The sequence below is a fragment of the Vicugna pacos genome, chromosome 11 (genome assembly GCF_048564905.1).
Source record: "Vicugna pacos chromosome 11, VicPac4, whole genome shotgun sequence".
NCBI lineage: Eukaryota > Metazoa > Chordata > Mammalia > Artiodactyla > Camelidae > Vicugna > Vicugna pacos.
In genome coordinates, this window is record NC_132997.1 from 56,874,942 (window position 1) to 56,894,412 (window position 19,471).

The following is a 19,471-nucleotide window of genomic DNA, read 5'->3' on the forward strand; positions in this document are numbered from 1 at the left end:
AATTACGTGAGGCTGACTCCAAATCGTGTTTGGTGGTAGGAACAAGGCAGTTAAGATGGTATGCTGATGAGAATTGAAAATTGGTCATATTTGGAGTTACTCTATAAGCTTTTGCTACGTTATATTCAGAAAAAATAATTTAGAGTTTTTCTGCCATAGTTGGAAATTCTAAGGCTAGCATTTATATAATTGATTACAGCTATGAATGTTTAATTTACAGGTGATATGAAATACTTTCTACAGATGTGTTAATTGAGTTATATTTTAGGCTAATATTGCATAGATTTTTAAAACTGGCAAATAAAGATTAAACCATTAGTTGGTATGTTAAATGTCTTAGAAATGTGGAAGAAAAGGCATCAACCTAGGAACCAGAAAAATAAATTCAGTCCTAGCTTTTTCACTTGAAAGTTTATTTAACCTATCAACCTCACTTTCTTAATGTTTATAAACAGGAAAACAGTACCTAACAGTTTGAGAAGATTAAATAACCATTCACAAATTTTGAAATCACCTTATAAATTGTTAATATATAATACTGTCATTAAGGTACATAACCCCCCTACCTTTACCCCATGCAGTTCTTATTAAACTTTCAGGTGTTTGATATTTTGGTACCTATAAGTTGAAAACATTTTTATTTCTATTTTCTCTTTTAAAATACTTAAACATATACAGATATTCATCTTTTATTACTTAATCCTTCCCTGTTTTCTAAAGGATATCTGTCGACAGATATCCTTTAGAAAGTGAGTTTAAAAGTACACCATATGTCTTTATTGAAAAAAAGCTTTTTAGTGACATATTTATAAATTCAGTTAGCAGTCTTTACATGTTTTAAGACTTGGGCAGCTTTTCCCAGCTGTCACAGAGGAATCAAAATTTGTAGTTGCTTATGGTAAAGTTTTGGCAACTGGAAGACTCAGACATCAAGTTCCAGATTACCTTTCCATTTCATCTGTGAAGTAGTGTGTATGTGTTGTTTTTGTTTGTTTGTTTTTTAAGGTCCTTATTCCTTGAATGGATACAGAGTGAGGGTATATAGACAAGATTCTGCCACCCAGTGGTTTACTGGCATAATTACTCATCATGATCTCCTCACTCGCACCATGGTCGTTATGAATGATCAGGTAAGTAGTCCAACTAGTATTTTTGAAGAGATGGTTACAATTCACATAATCTATCCCTACCCCTCCCCCCCAAAAAATGGATCAACAGATTGACACTAAATTTTCATTTCTAGGTTTTATTTTGCAGTCATTAATCCTAATAAGTTCAAATGTATCTGATATTACATTAGAGGTCACTTTACATCACAAGGACCTAGTGATGCCAAACTTATTTCAAAACCAATAAAATTAGTCCTTGAAATGGAGGCATCAGACTTAATTGTTTAGTCTTTTTTTTGTCTTTAGGTCAGCTAAAACTTTCTTAAAGTCTCAGCTTTTGTGTCTCTCCAGTAATAAAAATATTTCCCACATGGTTTCTTTTTGTGAGTGAAAACTTTAGTGCACACTGAGTTCTTCTTACATCAAATTTCAGAACTGGTATGCTTCCTTAAGTTTTATGGTGAGTATGGTGAATATTAAGAATATCAATTTCATACAGAGTTTTAAATAAGAATCTGAAAGTCTTAATTTCAAATCTTTTAAAGCTGTAGTTTATTTACCGCCCCCGCCAAAATAGATTTTTTCACCTTCCTGTCTCAGCGGTGTCTGAATAAATGAGAGCCCTTCTATAAAGAATACAAATGGCTTGGTTAAATTTTTTAGTCAAAATGCTAAATAAATTGTATAATTTAATTGTATTTATGTTTTTACCTAAGAAGTTAACAAACCTTTACCTCTTAGTAAAATTGCCTTTTGTTTTTAAAATTATTCTTGTAACCTGTCTTTTAAAAATTATTATTATTATTCATTTGTATAGTTTTTGTCCTTTTCTCCTTCCTGTGTTCTGCCTTTTTATTTTATTTTACAGCTGTCTTTTGAAAATTCATATTTTTTAAATACATTTTATGATTTGGCATTATACTTTTGAATAACTCTCATCCTTGTTTTTCAAGGTATACTTGCAATGGATAAATTTGCTTTTTAATGTTTGGTTAGCAGATATAACAGTAGCCTTCAGAAAGTTAAGAAGATAATTTTATCTTACTGGTTAAAGTTCATTTATTGTAAACCTAGCAGTGTCCTGCAAATTAAAGATCCCAAACTGAATTCTAAACATTTCTGTACCTAAAATCACATTGGCTAGCTGATTGGATTTAATTTTTGTTCTTGTTTTGTATCATGGATTAGGTACTAGAACCACAGAATGTCGATCCTTCTATGGTTCAAATGACCTTTCTAGATGATGTTGTTCACTCTTTGTTAAAAGGTGAAAATATTGGCATTACGTCACGGCGAAGGTCTCGTGCCAGTCAAAATAGCAACACTGTTCACGTATGTATGCTGTTAGTGATGGATTATTGTAAAATGTTATCCCTTAAATTACTTAGGATGAAAGTGTAAACAGTCATTGTTATTTGGTTATTTTTAGGGTCATTATACACGTGCTCAAGCAAATAGTCCCAGACCAGCAATGAACTCCCAAGCTGCTGTACCAAAACAGAATTCACACCAGCAACAAAGAAATATTCGTCCAAATAAGAGGAAGGGCTCAGATAGCAGTATACCAGATGAAGAGAAAATGAAGGAGGAAAAATATGATTATATAGCACGAGGAGGTAGGACTCACTTTTTTAAAGGGAATGAGAATAAAAAACACAAAGATACATTTAAAATATACTTACTTAATATTGAAATGAAAAATGAAACTGTTCTTTTTTTTAATTTTATAGAAAATCCTAAAGGTAAAAACAAACAGGTGATGAACAAAAGAAGGAAACCTGAGGAGGATGAAAAGAAACTAAATATGAAAAAACTACGAACTGACAATGTTTCAGACTTTTCTGAGAGCAGTGACTCAGAAAATTCAAATAAGAGAATGATAAATAATTCCTCAGAGCAGAAGCCAGAAAATGAGTTGAAAAATAAAAATACTTCAAAGATAAATGGAGAAGAAGGAAAATCCCAGAATAATGAGAAGGCAGGAGAAGAGACACTAATAGATTGCCAGTCTTGCTGGGATCAAATACAGGAAGATAAAAAACATGAAGAAACAGAGAAGCAGAAGTCTGTTGACTCTCATCTTCAAGAAAAAATGATTATCCATTCATCAGAACAGGCCACACTTTCTGATCATGATTCTAATGATTTGCTTCTTCAGGAATGCAATAAGGAAAAACTACATACAGTGGAATTATTACCAAAGGAGAACTTTGTATCCAGACCACCCACACCAAAATGTGTTATTGATATTACGAGTGACTCTAATACTGAAAAGGTGGCTCAGGAAAACTCAAGTACCTTTGGCCCTCAGACACTTCAGAAAATGGATCCTAATGTTAGTGATTCAAAACATTCAATTGCAAATGCAAAATACTTGGAAACAGCAAAACAAGATTCTGACCAGAGCTGGGTCAGTGATGTGGTTAGAGTAGATTTAACACAATCAAATATTAGGAATGCTTCTTCAGGAAGTGATAACCTGAATATGGAAAAAGAGAAAAGTCAATATGTCTCTTACGTATCTTCTCTGAGTACAGTTTCTGTCACAGAAGATAAGCTGCATAAGCGAAGTCCACCCCCAGAAACTATAAAATCTAAACTTAATACTTCATTAGATGCTCACAAGACAAAATCCAATCCCTCACCTGAAGTTGTTAAACCTAAAATTAACCATTCTCCTGATTCTGTAAAGCCTAAGGCCACTTATGTGAACAGCCAAACTGCTGGTGAAAGAAGACTGGCAAATAAGATAGATCATGAGATATCAAGATGCAGTTTTCATCCAGTTCCTACTCGAGGCAGTACATTAGAAACTACAAAGAGCCCTCTAATCATTGATAAAAATGAGCATTTCACAGTTTACAGAGATCCTGCACTTATTGGATCAGAAACAGGAGCTAATCACATTTCACCTTTCTTAAGCCAGCATCCCTTTCCTCTTCACTCTTCATCCCATAGAACATGTTTAAATCCAGGTACCCATCACCCTGCCTTAACTCCTGCACCCCATTTACTGGCTGGATCATCCAGTCAAACTCCATTACCTACCATTAATACTCACCCTCTGACTAGTGGTCCACACCATTCTGTTCATCATCCTCATTTACTTCCTACTGTGTTACCTGGAGTGCCTACTGCCTCCTTACTTGGTGGCCACCCACGACTAGAGACTGCACATGCCAGCAGCTTGAGCCACTTAGCACTAGCCCACCAGCAACAGCAACAGTTATTACAGCACCCATCACCTCATCTTCTTGGACAAGCCCATCCTTCTGCTTCATATAATCAGCTTGGACTTTATCCAATTATTTGGCAATATCCAAATGGAACACATGCGTACTCAGGACTTGGTCTGCCACCTTCTAAGTGGGTTCACCCAGAAAATGCAGTTAATGCTGAATCCTCATTAAGGAGGGTAAGCTTTACCACATGTCATTTATTTATTAATCAACATACACACAAGTACTTTTTAAAATATTCCATTAACTTTTTAGATTTCTTATTATAAAATGTTGTGATTTTTCAGTTATTTTTCAAATTAAAATGAAACTCTTGATGCTTAGTAATTTGAGGTCTATAGAGCTAAAATCTCAGCAAAGCAGATTTACTTAAAAAAATAACTTGAAGTAAAATTGTTAACTTGCTTCTAATGTAACTTATGAAGAATGAATATCTTCGTAACTAATTATTGTACATATCTGTAATTATTTTCCTCAGATAAATTCCTAGAAGTGAAACTTCTGGATATTAAATTTATGTAAAATTACAAGGTTTTAGGTATCTATTATCAAGTTATTCTTCAAAGACAAATTGTTACATTCCCCAGCAAGATATACTATATTGATGTATACTACAAGCTGTGACTCTCTAAGCCCCTTGTTCTCTTAAGGACACCATGGCTGGGTATTCCTGATACTGGGGAGTGAAGTTGGGGGCTGAGATTTTCTCTGCCTGACAGTATTGCTAAAGATGGTGGTATGGAGCTCTTACTTCTTCATGGGCTATGTAGTTTTTCTAGCCAAGTTAATTTTCATAATAATAAATTGTTGTTAAGGGAATGACCAGTCCCCACATAAAAAATGGGAGAATGAGTGTCACTGTTAAATTCTAGGAGACAGCTTAATCCTTGGTGCAGACCAGGAGGCTCTTCAGGTGTTCCCTAAATCTTTTGAAACACATTTTATTTATTTATTTGTTTGTTTATATTGTGGTTGAAAACCACATTAAATTTACTTAACCATTTTTAAGAGTACAGTTGAGTAATTTTAAGTATATTTACATTGTTGTGCAACAGATCCCCAGAACTTTTTCATCTTGCAAACTAAAATTCTGCCCATGAAATGTTAATTTTCCTCCTCTTTCCGCCCAGTTTTTGGCAACCACCTTTCTACTTTCAGTTTCTGTGATTGTCTGCTTTAGATACTTCATTTGAGTGGACTCATAGTATTTGTCCTTTTGTGGCTTATTTCATGTAGCGTAATGTCATCAGAGTTCATTAATGTAGCATGTAACAGGATTTCCTTTTTTTTTTTAAGCTTTTTTATATTCTGTTGTGTGTATATACAGGTATCCCCTGCTATTTGAATAATTGATTGCAACTTTGGATTTCTGGATCTTGTAGAACTGTAGACCTTTTAAACATTTGAATGATCCTTATGTGCATATGCATACATCTCTATTAAGGTTTATGGTTTATAATATATATATTTAGGTTAAGAAATTTTATAACAGCGTTGTCTTCAGTGTGGTGTCATATGACTTTCACATTATCATTTTGAGATATAAAATTTATTCCCTTTATTAAAACCAAAGTGTATTGTATTTTCCCAGTATCTGACTCAACAAAGTATAACTCGACAAAGCATGTTCTGGAAGAATGTCAGTGAGTCAGAGTATAGAAGCAATCTTCAGCATGTAGTTAGTTGTTAAGTCTCAACGCAGGGATCAGTGTCACCACATATTTAGTATTAGATGGGCAGCATGGTGATACAAAATTAATTTTGTTTTACCTCTGCACCTCCAAGTTTAATGGTCCAACAGTGTATAGCTTATAGTGAAATGGAATACAAATAAGCCTTGAAAATGTAACTTTCTGCCAAATCTAAGTAAATTGTTATATTGAAAAGATTCATTATTTTTGACACCAAAAATTGGCAAATGAACTTGATGGAATCTGGTGAAATGTATTTTAGCAACTTTTTTTTTTCTATTATCAACAGATAGTCTTTTGATGTTACAATCTTAGGAAATCTTAAAAGCTAGGTTCTCTGTACATCATTTGTGAGTTAAAGGCAATGATTTCAAGACCTGCAATCAGTAAAGTAAATAACAATAAATTTCGGGAAATAACAATTTTAATGCTCATTAATTTTCTTCATGATATGGAAAAATCCCTATGACTATGTTGGCTACTTATTTGAATATTTCTGATAAAATGCATTTAGTAAAAGTCACATACTTCATAAATATACTGCTGTTAAAGTCCTACTGTGATACTGTGTTTAGCCTTTTATAGTAACTGAAGTCTAATTCTTTTTAAAAATAGAATTCTCCCAGTCCTTGGTTACATCAGCCTACACCTGTGACCTCAACAGATGGTATCGGATTACTTAGTCACATTCCTGTCAGACCTTCTAGTGCAGAGCCTCATCGGCCTCTTAAAATTACAGCACATTCCAGTCCACCATTGACAAAAAGTTTAGTAGATCATCATAAAGAGTAAGTTCACCAATGCTTAAAACTTTGATATATTTTAATTCAGTTTATAAACAGGTAATTTTAACAAATGTCTTAAAACTAGGCTTAGTGAGTACTATTCTGTTTAAATATCCCTACTAATTCAATGTTATAACACATGCAAATTCGTGTTTTACTTTCATGATAGAATAATAATGTATAGAAGCTATATTTGTATCATACAAGAAAAAGTGTTTACAGAAACCTTTGTGTATTTTTTTTTACAGAGAATTGGAGAGAAAAGCTTTTATTGAACCATTACGTTCTATTGCATCCACATCAGCAAAAAATGACCTGGATCTAAATAGGTCACAGACTGGAAAAGATGGTCACTTGCATAGGCATTTTGTGGATCCTGTATTGAATCAATTACAGAGACCACCCCAGGAGACTGGAGAGAGATTAAACAAATATAAGGAGGAACACCGTCGAATTCTTCAAGAAAGTATTGATGTTGCTCCCTTTACAACTAAAATCAAGGGGCTTGAGGGTGAGAGAGATAATTATTCTAGAGCAGCAGCATCGTCTTCTAGCCCTAAAAGCCATGTCATCAAACAAGACAAAGATGTAGAATGCTCAGTATCTGATCTTTATAAAATGAAGCACTCAGTGCCTCAGAGTTTACCCCAAAGTAACTATTTCACTACATTGTCTAATAGCGTAGTCAACGAACCACCAAGATCATATCCATCCAAAGAGGTTTCAAATATTTACACTGAAAAACAGAGTAATACCCTTGGAGCAGCAGCTAATCCTCAAACTCTGACTTCATTTATATCATCTCTTTCAAAGCCTCCCCCTTTGATTAAACACCAGCCAGAAAGTGAAGGTTTAGTAGGCAAAATACCAGAGCATCTTTCTCATCAAATTGCTTCTCACTCAGTAACAACTTTCAGAAGTGATTGTAGGAGTCCTACTCATCTGACAGTTTCTTCTACGAATACACTCCGGAGTATGCCTGCTTTACATAGAGCACCGGTATTTCACCCACCAATCCATCATAGCCTGGAAAGAAAAGAAAGCAGCTATAGTAGCCTTTCCCCTCCAACTTTAACTCCTGTGATGCCTGTAAATGCTGGTGGGAAAGTTCAAGAATCACAAAAGCCTCCAACTCTGATTCCTGAGCCAAAAGACACTCAGGCAAATTTTAAGAGTTCTTCTGAACAGAGTTTGACAGAAATGTGGAAATCTAATAATAACCTCAGCAAAGAGAAAGCTGAATGGCATGTGGAGAAAAGCAGTGGAAAGTCACAGGCTGCTATGGCATCTGTCATTGTACGTCCACCTTCTAGTACAAAAATTGATAGCATGCCAGCAATGCAGTTAGCTTCCAAAGATCGAGTTAGTGAAAGATCTTCAACTGGGGCAAATCAAACAGATTGCCTAAAACCAGCAGAAGCTGGAGAGACTGGAAGAATGATTCTGCCAAGTGTGAATTCAGACAGTGCTCACATAAAATCTGAAAAAAACTTTCAGGCTGTCTCACAGGGCAGTGTTCCCAGTACAGTCATGTCTGCTGTAAACACAATGTGTAATACCAAAACGGATATATTCACATCTGCTGCCACTACCACCAGTGTTTCCAGCTGGGGTGGTTCAGAAATAATTTACCCTTTATCCAATACCATTTTGGCCTCTAAATCCTTAGAATGTACCTCTACAAAAAGTGTCAGTCATTCAGTGACTCAAACACAAGAATGCAGGGTCAGCACCACAGCTCCAGTTACACCAGCCAGTAGTAAGACAGGAAGTGTTGTTCAGACCAGCTCTGGGTTCTCAGGCACAACTGATTTTATCCATTTGAAAAAGCACAAGGCAGCATTGGCTGCAGCTCAGTATAAAAGTAGTAATGTCAGTGAGACCGAGCCTAATGCTGCGAAAAATCAGACATCGTCAGCCTCCCCTCTCTTGGATGGCACTGTGGTCTGTAGTACAATAAACAAAGCAAACTCTGTAGGAAGTGGGCAAGCATCCCAGACAAGTCAACCAAACTACCACACTAAACTGAAAAAGGCCTGGCTTACAAGACATTCAGAAGAAGATAAAAATACTAATAAAATGGAAAATTCAGGGAATTCTGTATCAGAAATTATTAAGCCATGTTCTGTCAATTTAATAGCCTCTACATCTAATGATATACAAAGTAGTGTAGATAGTAAGATCATAGTTGATAAGTATGTAAAAGATGATAAAGTCAATAGGAGAAAAGCCAAAAGAACTTACGAATCTGGCTCTGAAAGTGGAGATTCAGATGAAAGTGAAAGCAAATCAGAGCAAAGGACTAAAAGGCAGCCTAAGCCAACTTACAAAAAGAAGCAGAATGATCTTCAGAAGAGAAAAGGTGAAATAGAAGAAGATTTAAAGCCCAATGGTGTTCTCAGCAGGAGTGCCAAAGAAAAAAGTAAATTGAAGTTGCAGAGCAGCAGTAATAGTGGTAAGTAAATTATTTACTTTTTTATCTCAAGTAAAATGGGCTGTATGTTCTTGCAGTAAAGATGTGGTTCTCTAAAAATTAGTGAGTTTAAGGGCATCTTTGACTTTATTTGTATGCCCTGATGTAATATATGTGACCTCATTTTTACATTTCACGAGTTCCCTGTAAGAGGAAATGAGAGAAGACGTCCATTTTTAAGGGACTTGTAGAAATATGTTTTCGCATAGCATTTGTGGTGGCAAAAACCCACATGTACTTTAGTAGTTACTCAGATTTTTGACTGTTTCTAAAGACTGTCAAAATGCAGTTAACAGCTGTCACACCAAAAGTGGGTTTCTGATACAAGCATACCTTGTTTTATTGTACTTTGCAAATACTATCTTTTTTTTTTTTTTAACAAAATGAAGGTTTATGGCAGCCCTGTGTCAAGAAAGTCTGTTGGAACCATTTTTCCAATAACACTTGCTCACTTCATGTCTCTCTTGTGTTTTGGTAGTTCTTAAAATATTTCAAACTTCTGCATTATTTATTTGTTATGGTGATCTGTAATCAGTGATCTTTGATGTTACTATTGCAAAAAGATTGTGACTCACTGAAGGTTCAGATGATGGTTAGTGTTTTTTAGCAGTAAAGTATTTTTATATTATGTGCATTGTTTTTTTAAACATGATGCTGTTGCACACTTAATAGACTGCACTATAGTGTAGACGTAACTTTTACTTGCATCAGGAAACCAAAAAATTTGTGTGACTTCACTTTATTGCAATATTTGCTTTATTGTGGTGGTCTGAAACTGAATCTGCACTATCTCCAACGTATGCCTATATTAGGTATTTACCTGTAACTAGATATAGTTGAGAAAGAAATCCTATTCACAAAAACTTCCTTTAAGTCACATTTTCAGAAGAGAACTACTTCAAAGTAGTATGAATGGGGCCCATATTTCACCCTTCTCTCATCTCAAGATGAAATTGAAAACTTAACAAAATTACCTTCTATTTAACTAATAATGCTACTCATTCAAGCCCTTAACAATGAGTAAAAGTTAAATAAAAGCAGGGAGGGGGCGGGGGATGGTTTTGTGTGTTTCTTTCTTTATTCAAGAAGAACTTCCAAAATAAGTAAAAGTTCCAAAATTGACTATATTTTGTTTGTGACTACAACAGGGCAAAATAAGTGATACTTACCAGTAATATTCACTATAAAGCATTTCTATATGTTTTTACTCTAGAAGTAGTTTTTCTGTTTGCTTATTTCTTTTTAGGTATGTTGCACAATGCAGAAAGCAGTTAATAGTTACACTATATCAGTGTATTCATTCACATACAATATATGAAATATCTGTGCAATGTGGACATTCAAGAAGTATCTTCACAAGCATTTGGATGCTTGAAGCCTCTTTTTGGGGCCTTTTCAGTGAATGAGGTTTTCCCACATGCCTGTGTGGAAACCAGAGGCAAAGTGACGGAGAGAAAGCAGGAGGATGGAATCATACGAAAGAACAGTCAGAAAGTGAAAGAATGAAAGAAAACAAGAGACAGGCTGACAGACTGAAATGCAAATATAGTCAGAAGAAAGAAAGAGGGAGATTGACAATGAAGGATACAGGCTATAGGCAGCGTGCCATTTGTTTTGAGTATTGGGTTGTATACCATGTTGCTTTTCCTTTCTCGTGTGCTCTACTTACTTCCTCAATGAACTCAAGAGGCTTAGTGTGGTCAATAATTCTTTCTCTTCTGTTTGACCAAACATTTCTTTTGGTGTTCAGTAATCAAATATTGAGGTTAAAGTTACAGAAAACAGAGAGAGGAATCTTCCAGCTTTTAACACTTAGAAAACTCTTGTGAAGTTAAGTTTGTAAAGTTAACTCTTACTGAAGTACATTTTCTGTTTTTGTTTTGAGACTATGAATGTACATATTCCCAAGTAAGTTTTAAGACAAAGACTGGAATCAGCAGTTTTTCCCCCAGGTTGTAATGCTTAGTCAAATCCCTCCCCAGCTAGTAACTGACATTCAACGTGAGACAGGCTGTTTAAGTCCCACTTATTCTCAAGTCCAAAATAATACTAAGTGACCATTAAATGCCATCTGTTAATTATAGGTAGAGTTGACTTGCTTTTGTCCTGGGCTATTTAGTAACGTTCTCTAAATTGGGAGTACGAATTCTAAATCTAAGTGGATTATCTACCTCATGGGTTATAGATGACCTTTATCTTTTAATTTTCATTGAGGTTGCCATCAGTGCAGTCTATCAAAAAGAGTGAGTTAAGTCTGCACTTAGAGCAGGTAATATGATTGCATACACTATTACACTTGTATAATTATATATACCAATACACATATAATAAATAGCATGGTTTTTTAGTAGTCTAAAGCCAGGTATAATGGAATTTGCTTTATCTGCTGATTTGGAATGTCTTCATGTCTGCTGCTTTTTGTTACTGATAATTTAAAGTTGGCTGCTTTTCCATGGCTAATTTTTTACATAATTTTATGTACTAAAATTGTCCATCAAATTTAAATATAAGACCTATGATACAGGTAGTGGTCTACCTATAATCAGAGTTCATTTCTATGTCTGAAAATATTTTTTAAGGTGATGGCATAACAGAGATTAAAGATTAGCATATATTTATCTCTTATTTTCTTCCTCCCTAGTTTTCTGTTGCTAGAGCAGCTGTTTTGAGGATTTGCTGATTAGTAAAGAACTAAGGTTGAAAAGATTCTTATAGTATAAAGAAAGTAAAAATATCCATTGAGTTAGATATTTTTTGATTATGTGTCTTAGTCTCAAACTTTTAGATTTAGATATCACCAGTAAATTAGATATATAGAATTGAAAGATGAAGTTTATTTTATTTTTTGTACAAATACTGTTAGAGTAAAATTCATAAAAAGAGTTAGCCATAGTCATGTGTTGCCTAGTCTAAAAGCAATAATTATAATATTACAAACTGACCATATGACCTGGGCTCTCATGTCTTTGTAGTTCATTCATTTTATTAAAAAAAAAAGCTTTAAGTGTCTATTTTGTGTTACAGAATTGAGAGTTGCTTCAGAATGTCTAGTTCTTCATTATAATATGATTTATGTTTAAATTGTTCACAGTGGTATGGTTATCCATACTCTTCGAACTGTTCCCTTGTCTGGAATAAAAAGCATATGGGTTAGTAGTTGTTTTCTAGAAAAAATAGAAAGATTTCATTTAGTTTATTCTAATGTAATAAAGTAAATCAGTGATTGGAAGTAGTGTAACAAATAAAAATTTATCAGCAGTGTACCACTCTGTTCATTCTGACTTCTGAAAGCTCTGAATTTTTTATACAGTCCATAGGGGAAATCTGTGTTATACACAGTGAAGGAAATAACAAACCTTTTACACAAGTCTTCTGGAAATGTTTTTATTTCATAAGCAGTTTGTATGCCCGCATATTTTTCCTCTAAGCCAAAATGACTCCTTGCCCTAAGTTAGAGACGGAAGAGGGGAGAACATGTAATTGTAAAGAACCAGGCAGCAATCATAGAAGTGCTTAATAACTGGAGCCAGTTTCACATGGGTCACCCTGAAGTTTGAACACAACACTTCCTATGTTAAGATGTGTATGATCTTGCTGTAATTGTACTACGTACGCTGTCAACAGGCAAGTGATAGTGTGCGCTAAGGACAAGAGTTCTGCTGCGTGCTTCTGCAAGAAGTATTATAATGTCAGAACACTTGAAATGTTTCTGACCCACACAATGGGCATGATTAGTAAACACAAGGGTCGGAAATACAATTTATTCTTTCAGTATGACAGAAATAGCAAACTGTGTAAATCTCAAGCCTGATACATAGCTATATTAATACGGGCAGAGTAAGTATGCTTTTAAGAGTCAACAAATATTTGCTCATCCCAACATAGGTTGCTTTTAAATGAATATATTTTTAAAAATTTAATAGGTACATTTATTTTATATGTAATGTTTTGAGTTCTTCCTGCTCTATAGGTAACTGATTACTTAGGCCACTGTTATTACAATAGTTATGTTCAAGTTACTGAACAAGGTGGAGCAATGATGCAGAGTATAGTAAATAAACTAATTTTTCATGCAGTTGTGTAGTATATTTGAGTTTTGTTTTTCTTCAGACTTCTCTGATGCTTTTTTCTTTCTGCTATCAATAAAGACAGGTTAATATTAGGCTTTTTCTTTTATTTCCTTCAAACCCTTTTATTTTTCTGAAAGATGATATCAGATGGAGGGCATTATAATAAGGGAGAGATATATTAGAAAACAAGACTTAGCCCTTCTTCCAAATACAGTATGATGAAAATCAAAACTTACTTGTCTTGATCCACACTTACCTTAGAGAATCAGAGTGTTTCAAAACAATGTTTGAAACTAGCCTGTAGCAGTTTCTAAAAGTAGTAACTTTTGGTCTTTAGGTTTTTCCTGTGTAAAGGGCTATATAGTTATTGCTATAGATTTGCACAGAAATTAAATGTTTCTTATGTTTGCTACTATAGGAATGTGAGTATTGCATATGTGAAGATTTCAACCAGCTAGATTTACTTAGCTCCACATTTCCAGGATACTGACATTGAGTTCATTTAGTTAGTAGAATAGTAAATACAAATGCTGCTGTGGACTTCCAGTTATTAATGAGTACCTAGAACTATCATCTTTCATCTTTTTTACAATCTTAATATGCAGTCACAATTGTATAATTGACTTGAATTTTGTCTCAAGGAGTTTACCTTTCTAAAGAGGTATAATCTTGCTAATATTTTCCTACTGGTTTTACAGCTGGCATCCCTCGTTCAGTATTAAAAGATTGGCGTAAAGTCAAGAAGCTGAAGCAAACTGGGGAATCCTTTTTACAGGATGACTCTTGCTGTGAGATAGGGCCTAATTTGCAGAAGTGCCGAGAATGTAGACTTATTCGGAGTAAAAAGGGAGAAGAACCAGCTCATTCACCAGTATTTTGTAGATTTTACTACTTTAGACGGTAAGTTGAAAATAAATAATTCAGGGAAAACATGTTTATAGGATATTGGAAATTATACTCTCATTCCAGGAGCCTTTTACAGGTGAGAATGAGGCTTTGAGCCTCTGTGTTTCTGAAGCATTATAAAAGAATATTAAACTTTGTGTGTGCCAAATTTAATAATAGCTAATTATTGGAGGAAATTCATATTCACACTGATATTTGTGTTCATATGGCCTTTCTCTTCTGAAAGATTTATTACTCTTCCTTAATGAGAAAATATTCATATTTTTTCTAGAAAATGGAAGGAAACAGTTTGATTTAAGTATTTTTTTTAATTTATATTTTTTTGCTAGAACAATGTCACATTTATATCTGTGCATTAGCTACAATGACTAAGAGTCTATAAGTCTAGGTAAAAAATCTAGGCATTAAAGTCTGTATGTTACATTAGAGATACCCATACTTTTGTTCAACATATGTAGCTATAAAAATATGAGTTGTAAAATGACAATAAAGATATATCAGTACCAGTTCACATTTCACAGTTTTTGTAGAGAATATAAAAACATATAGTTGTTATTAAACTTATATAGTACTATAATGTTAATATCAATAAATAATACTTCAGTACTAAAAACTTAAAGACTTGCAAGAGTTCAACTAAAGAATAGCTGGGTCCAGCCAATGGAAACTAGTTAACTGTACAGTTTATTAACTGTAGTAGAACTATAGCTAAACCCATCTCATCTGCATAATGTGAGTGATAGTGGTCCCTACCTCAGAGAGGTTTCATGAAGATTAAGTGAAAAAAAAGTAACACAAAGTCCTTAGTATAGTACCAGGCACAACGAAATGCTCTGATGATGTTACCTGCAATTATTTTCCTAATCATCATCATTTTCTTCCGAAGTTAGGAGACACTTTGTTCCAGGAAATACAAATACTATGCTGTTGGCCTAGTAGAGACTCCAAAAATATGTAGTGGTAGGAACATTTCTTTACTTCATGGTTTTTCTAGCCAATAGCCCTCAAAGGACAGACAACTTCAAAGAATAGTTACAGAAGGTAGTATACATGGAGGTACAGAAAAGATAGAAAAGGAATCAAAAGGAAAGTAGGTTTGAAGAGATAAGAAAACCTTTGGGAAAGTTTGAAGGAAAGAAAGAGGTAACACAAAGCTAAAATAAGATGAAGGGTTGTAATGAAAAGAGAAAGTTTTTTTTTTTAAAAAAGGAAAAGGGTAAGGTGGTAAAGGTATAAGAAAAAGGAGGCAAAAGGAATGTTGTTGGCGTTGTCCTTTTGGAAAATACAAAATGGCTTATAGAGTATCCCCTCTTTGAGTAAGTACAAAGATAATTGAGGAATAACCACCAGTCAGTAAGAAAATGGGAGTTTTGCTTTCCATTTACCCTTAATTTATCTGAATTGAGTAGTTACATAAATTGGGTGTCAGAAGCTAAGAGAAGGAAGTTAAGTACACTAATTCGGTTCCTGATACACTATTAAGAGTTTCAGTCTTATTTCTCCAAAGCACGTTAGTAAAGTGTCATTTTTTAATAAACTTTATTCTTTTAGAGCAGTTTCAGGTTCACAACAGAATTGAGCAGATAATAGAGTTCCCACATAGCCCTCTCCACCCACACATATTTACTCCCCTACCCTCAACATCCCTTATCACTGTGGCATATTTGGTACAATCGATGAACCAACATGGGCACATTGTTATCAACCGAAGTCCATAGATGTGTCATTTTAATTAAGGAAGAAAATGTATATGTACTTTGTATTTTTCTTAATACTCCCTGTGAAAGTCTTGGGGGGTTTTTTTGTTTTTGTTTTGGTCTTTTGGCAGGGAGGTGGGGGAGAGAGGTAATTAGGTTTATTTATTTTTAGAGGAGATACTAGGGATCGAACCCAGGACCTTGTGCATCCAGGACCTTGTGCACGCTAGGCATGCACTCTACCACTTGAGCTGTATCCTCCCCCGAAAGTCTTAAGATGATACATGGCATTTTCAACTTTAGAGGTTGCTAATTTAGATTGTGTAGAAAATAACTGCATTGCTTAAGGCAGCATTTGGCCAACATTTAAACTCTTGTCCTCATGAAACACTTGGGCAGTTTTCATTTGATTGGAGTTAAGTAGGGAAGTGATAGGGAAAATCATATTTCTTGAAGTTTTAAAATTGGTGCTGCTTATCATTGCCATTTGTGTAGCACTGTGGAAGTCAAAAGTTGGTTAAATTTTATCAATGAAGTTTATGTACGTAAAGGACTACCTTATTTTCATGCTTTTAATTGTAAATGTAAAATAATGTAATAGAACCTGGACTTCTGTCTTGGTATCTAATGCTTTTATGTTTTAATGTTTCAGATTATCATTTAGTAAAAATGGAGTGGTTAGAATAGATGGCTTCTCTTCTCCTGACCAATATGATGATGAAGCTATGAGTTTATGGACACATGAAAATTATGAAGATGATGAACTAGACATAGAAACTTCAAAATACATCTTGGATATAATAGGTGATAAGTTCTGTCAGTTGGTAACGTCTGAAAAAACAGCTTTATCCTGGGTGAAAAAGGATGGTAAGGAAGTTAAATACTTAGAACATGCAACTATACACATTTCATTTAAAAAATTTCTCTTTGGAATGTTTCATCTGTGGGTATAGTCTTATCTAGTCTTGTTTACTTTTTTTTTTAATTTTTTTTTTTTGGTGAGGTAGGGGGTAATTAGGTTTATTTGTTTTAATGGATGTATGGGAGATTGAACCCAGGACCTCATGCATGCTAAGCATGTACTCTACCACTGAGCTATACCCTTCCCCTAAGGCTTGTTTACTTTTACTTTTGATGCCACTTTATTACATACACTTGCACCTATATGTAATTAAAGTAACAGCTGTTTTCCAGTTGAGGTTGAATTGAATGGATTAGCAATTTGTGGAATTACAGCAGCATTTTGGTATTTCTGCCACTATGACATACTTTAGTACAATAAGGGCACTTTATATCTGATACTCAGAAAATTTCAGCATTTCCCATATAAAGACATAATCCATCCAGTTATTTAAATTTTTAATCTAGTGTGGTTCATCAGTCTTTGGAGTTAGATTTATATTTGAATCTCAACTTTACTCCTTGTTTACCTATATAACTGTGAAATGGAAATAATAACTACTTTATAGATTGGTTTATAAAGTACTGTTCTGTTTAAAGCAACTTACATACTAGGTGCTCTAAATGTTAGTTTCGTTTCCTTCTTGTCTCTTAAATCAGTGGTTTGTCCCCCCCAGGGACCTTTGGCAATGACTGGAGACATTTTTGGTTGTATACTTGAAGTGTGTAGGGTACTAGCATCTAATAGGTGGAAGCCACAGATGCCACTAAACATTCTATCCTACACAGGATAGTCCCCTAGGAAAAAAGAATTACTCAGTCCAAATGTCAAAATTGCCAAGATTGAGAAATGTTGCATTAGATGTATATCTTCTGAAGAGAATTATTAATGACTTCAAGAAATCTTCTATTGATCATTAATTAATATATCCCTCAAAGATCTTGGTTTGCCTTGAGATTTTTGTTTTTGTGCATTTTAGTGAAAATTGTATGGTAAAAGAGCATGTTTGCCTTAAGTTTTTCTTTCTCTGTATTTCAGTCAAAATTGCCTGGAAAAGAGCAGTGAGAGGAGTCCGGGAGATGTGTGATGCATGTGAAGCAACATTATTTAACATTCATTGGGTCTGCCAAAAATGTGGATTTGTGGTCTGCTTAGATTGTTACAAAGGAAAAGAAAGGAAGAGTTCTAGAGGTTGGTTTATAGCTTTATATAAATTGAAATTTATAATTTTTTTAGGGTCATTCATCTGGAACATTAGATGAGTTGTTTTTCCTACCTTCCTTGATTATGACTATATTACATTTAGGAATTTTTGTGAAGTTTGTTTTTAAAAGGAAGAGTTAACCACAGTTTATTAAAATAACCAGATTTTCTAGTATAAAACTGCATCTACATCTTTTTTAGCCTGATTAGTAGATGCACAGTCTCATTTCAAGCAGATACTTCCTTAATACAGCCCAAATTTAGGTTAGGTTTTGCTGCCTTCAGATTCTGGTGTGTCAGAGCCTGAAGTCTCTTCTAGAACCTGTTAATTATACAGTCATGCACATAAATCAAAATTGAATATTTACTAGTGTGAGTTGATTTTTCTAAATATTGGTCCATAAAGTTCCAATCAAAATATTCAAGAATATGCTACCACTAGCACCATTTACTCCCCCTAGTTAGACTATTCATTGTCTAAAAACAGTATCATTTTCATTCCATGCAGCTCTTTTTCAAAGTAGTATGTCAGGTAGGTGAATTATAATTTAGCCATCAGTGTCTTTTCTACTGATAGGATTACTAAAGCCTCACCCTTTCTAACCCTTCTTATACACCCAGCACTTACCAAAGAGAACTAAGTAGGAAAGCATCTGTAGCTAATTGTTTCTGTGATATGTAAAAGGTACATGAGTATAATGTAAAACCATAAAAAGGAATGTATTTAGGCAGTTAATCATCTTTCCTGGTTCCAAATTACTTCTGTTTCCCTTTTGCCAAATTAAAAAGAAATTAATTTTAATGCATTGTTGTATGCACGTATAAGCATAAATCTTTTAAAATAAATTTAATAATTGTGTTGCTGTTAGTTATGGTACCATTTGTTTTGAAAGTATAGTCTGAGTCACTGTATTATTTTTTTTTAATGTAACCTATATGCCTTGAGTTGTATTCTGTGTTATGTATATATTTCCTTATTTCACAGTTCAGTACTATAGTGAGCTTACATTGACTAGGTTATAGCTTTATATAATGCCTAAAATATAAGCAGTTAGAAAACATTTACAAATTACTATCTAGGCTTCAGAGGGAAAGTCAGAAACCTTTATAAAGGAAACCAGTTTTAGCCTGGATTTGAATTTATTTCCTTGGAAACTTTTCATGAAATAATTAATAGATTTTTTATGCTGAATTTAATGAGCTTTTTGATATTTATTGAAACTCATAGCCACATCATAAATAGTACCTATATCATTAATTTTATAGAGAAAGATCTCCTTGAGATCGAGGTATTGAATATTTTTTCCTGTGTATAATGTATACATAATGTATAAGTACATTATGTACTTCATGCTATGCCTTAATATGTTTACTCCTCCAGGTATGGAGCCTTGTTG

At 34.0% G+C, this 19,471-nt stretch overlaps 1 protein-coding gene across 5 annotated transcripts in view; it reads left to right on the plus strand.

Moving 5' to 3' along the window:
* The window catches only part of JMJD1C (jumonji domain containing 1C), a 258,095-nt gene that overhangs the window by 218,333 nt on the left and 20,291 nt on the right, over positions 1 to 19,471 (plus strand). For all 5 annotated transcript variants that reach the window (XM_072971435.1, XM_072971434.1, XM_072971433.1 and 2 more), the window contains 9 exons: positions 1,006 to 1,130; positions 2,298 to 2,441; positions 2,539 to 2,725; positions 2,840 to 4,524; positions 6,655 to 6,827; positions 7,073 to 9,279; positions 14,066 to 14,267; positions 16,623 to 16,837; positions 17,910 to 18,062. In XM_072971435.1, the coding sequence (XP_072827536.1) occupies positions 1,006 to 1,130; positions 2,298 to 2,441; positions 2,539 to 2,725; positions 2,840 to 4,524; positions 6,655 to 6,827; positions 7,073 to 9,279; positions 14,066 to 14,267; positions 16,623 to 16,837; positions 17,910 to 18,062 (5,091 nt within the window). The remainder of the gene's footprint in view (positions 1 to 1,005; positions 1,131 to 2,297; positions 2,442 to 2,538; positions 2,726 to 2,839; positions 4,525 to 6,654; positions 6,828 to 7,072; positions 9,280 to 14,065; positions 14,268 to 16,622; positions 16,838 to 17,909; positions 18,063 to 19,471) is intronic.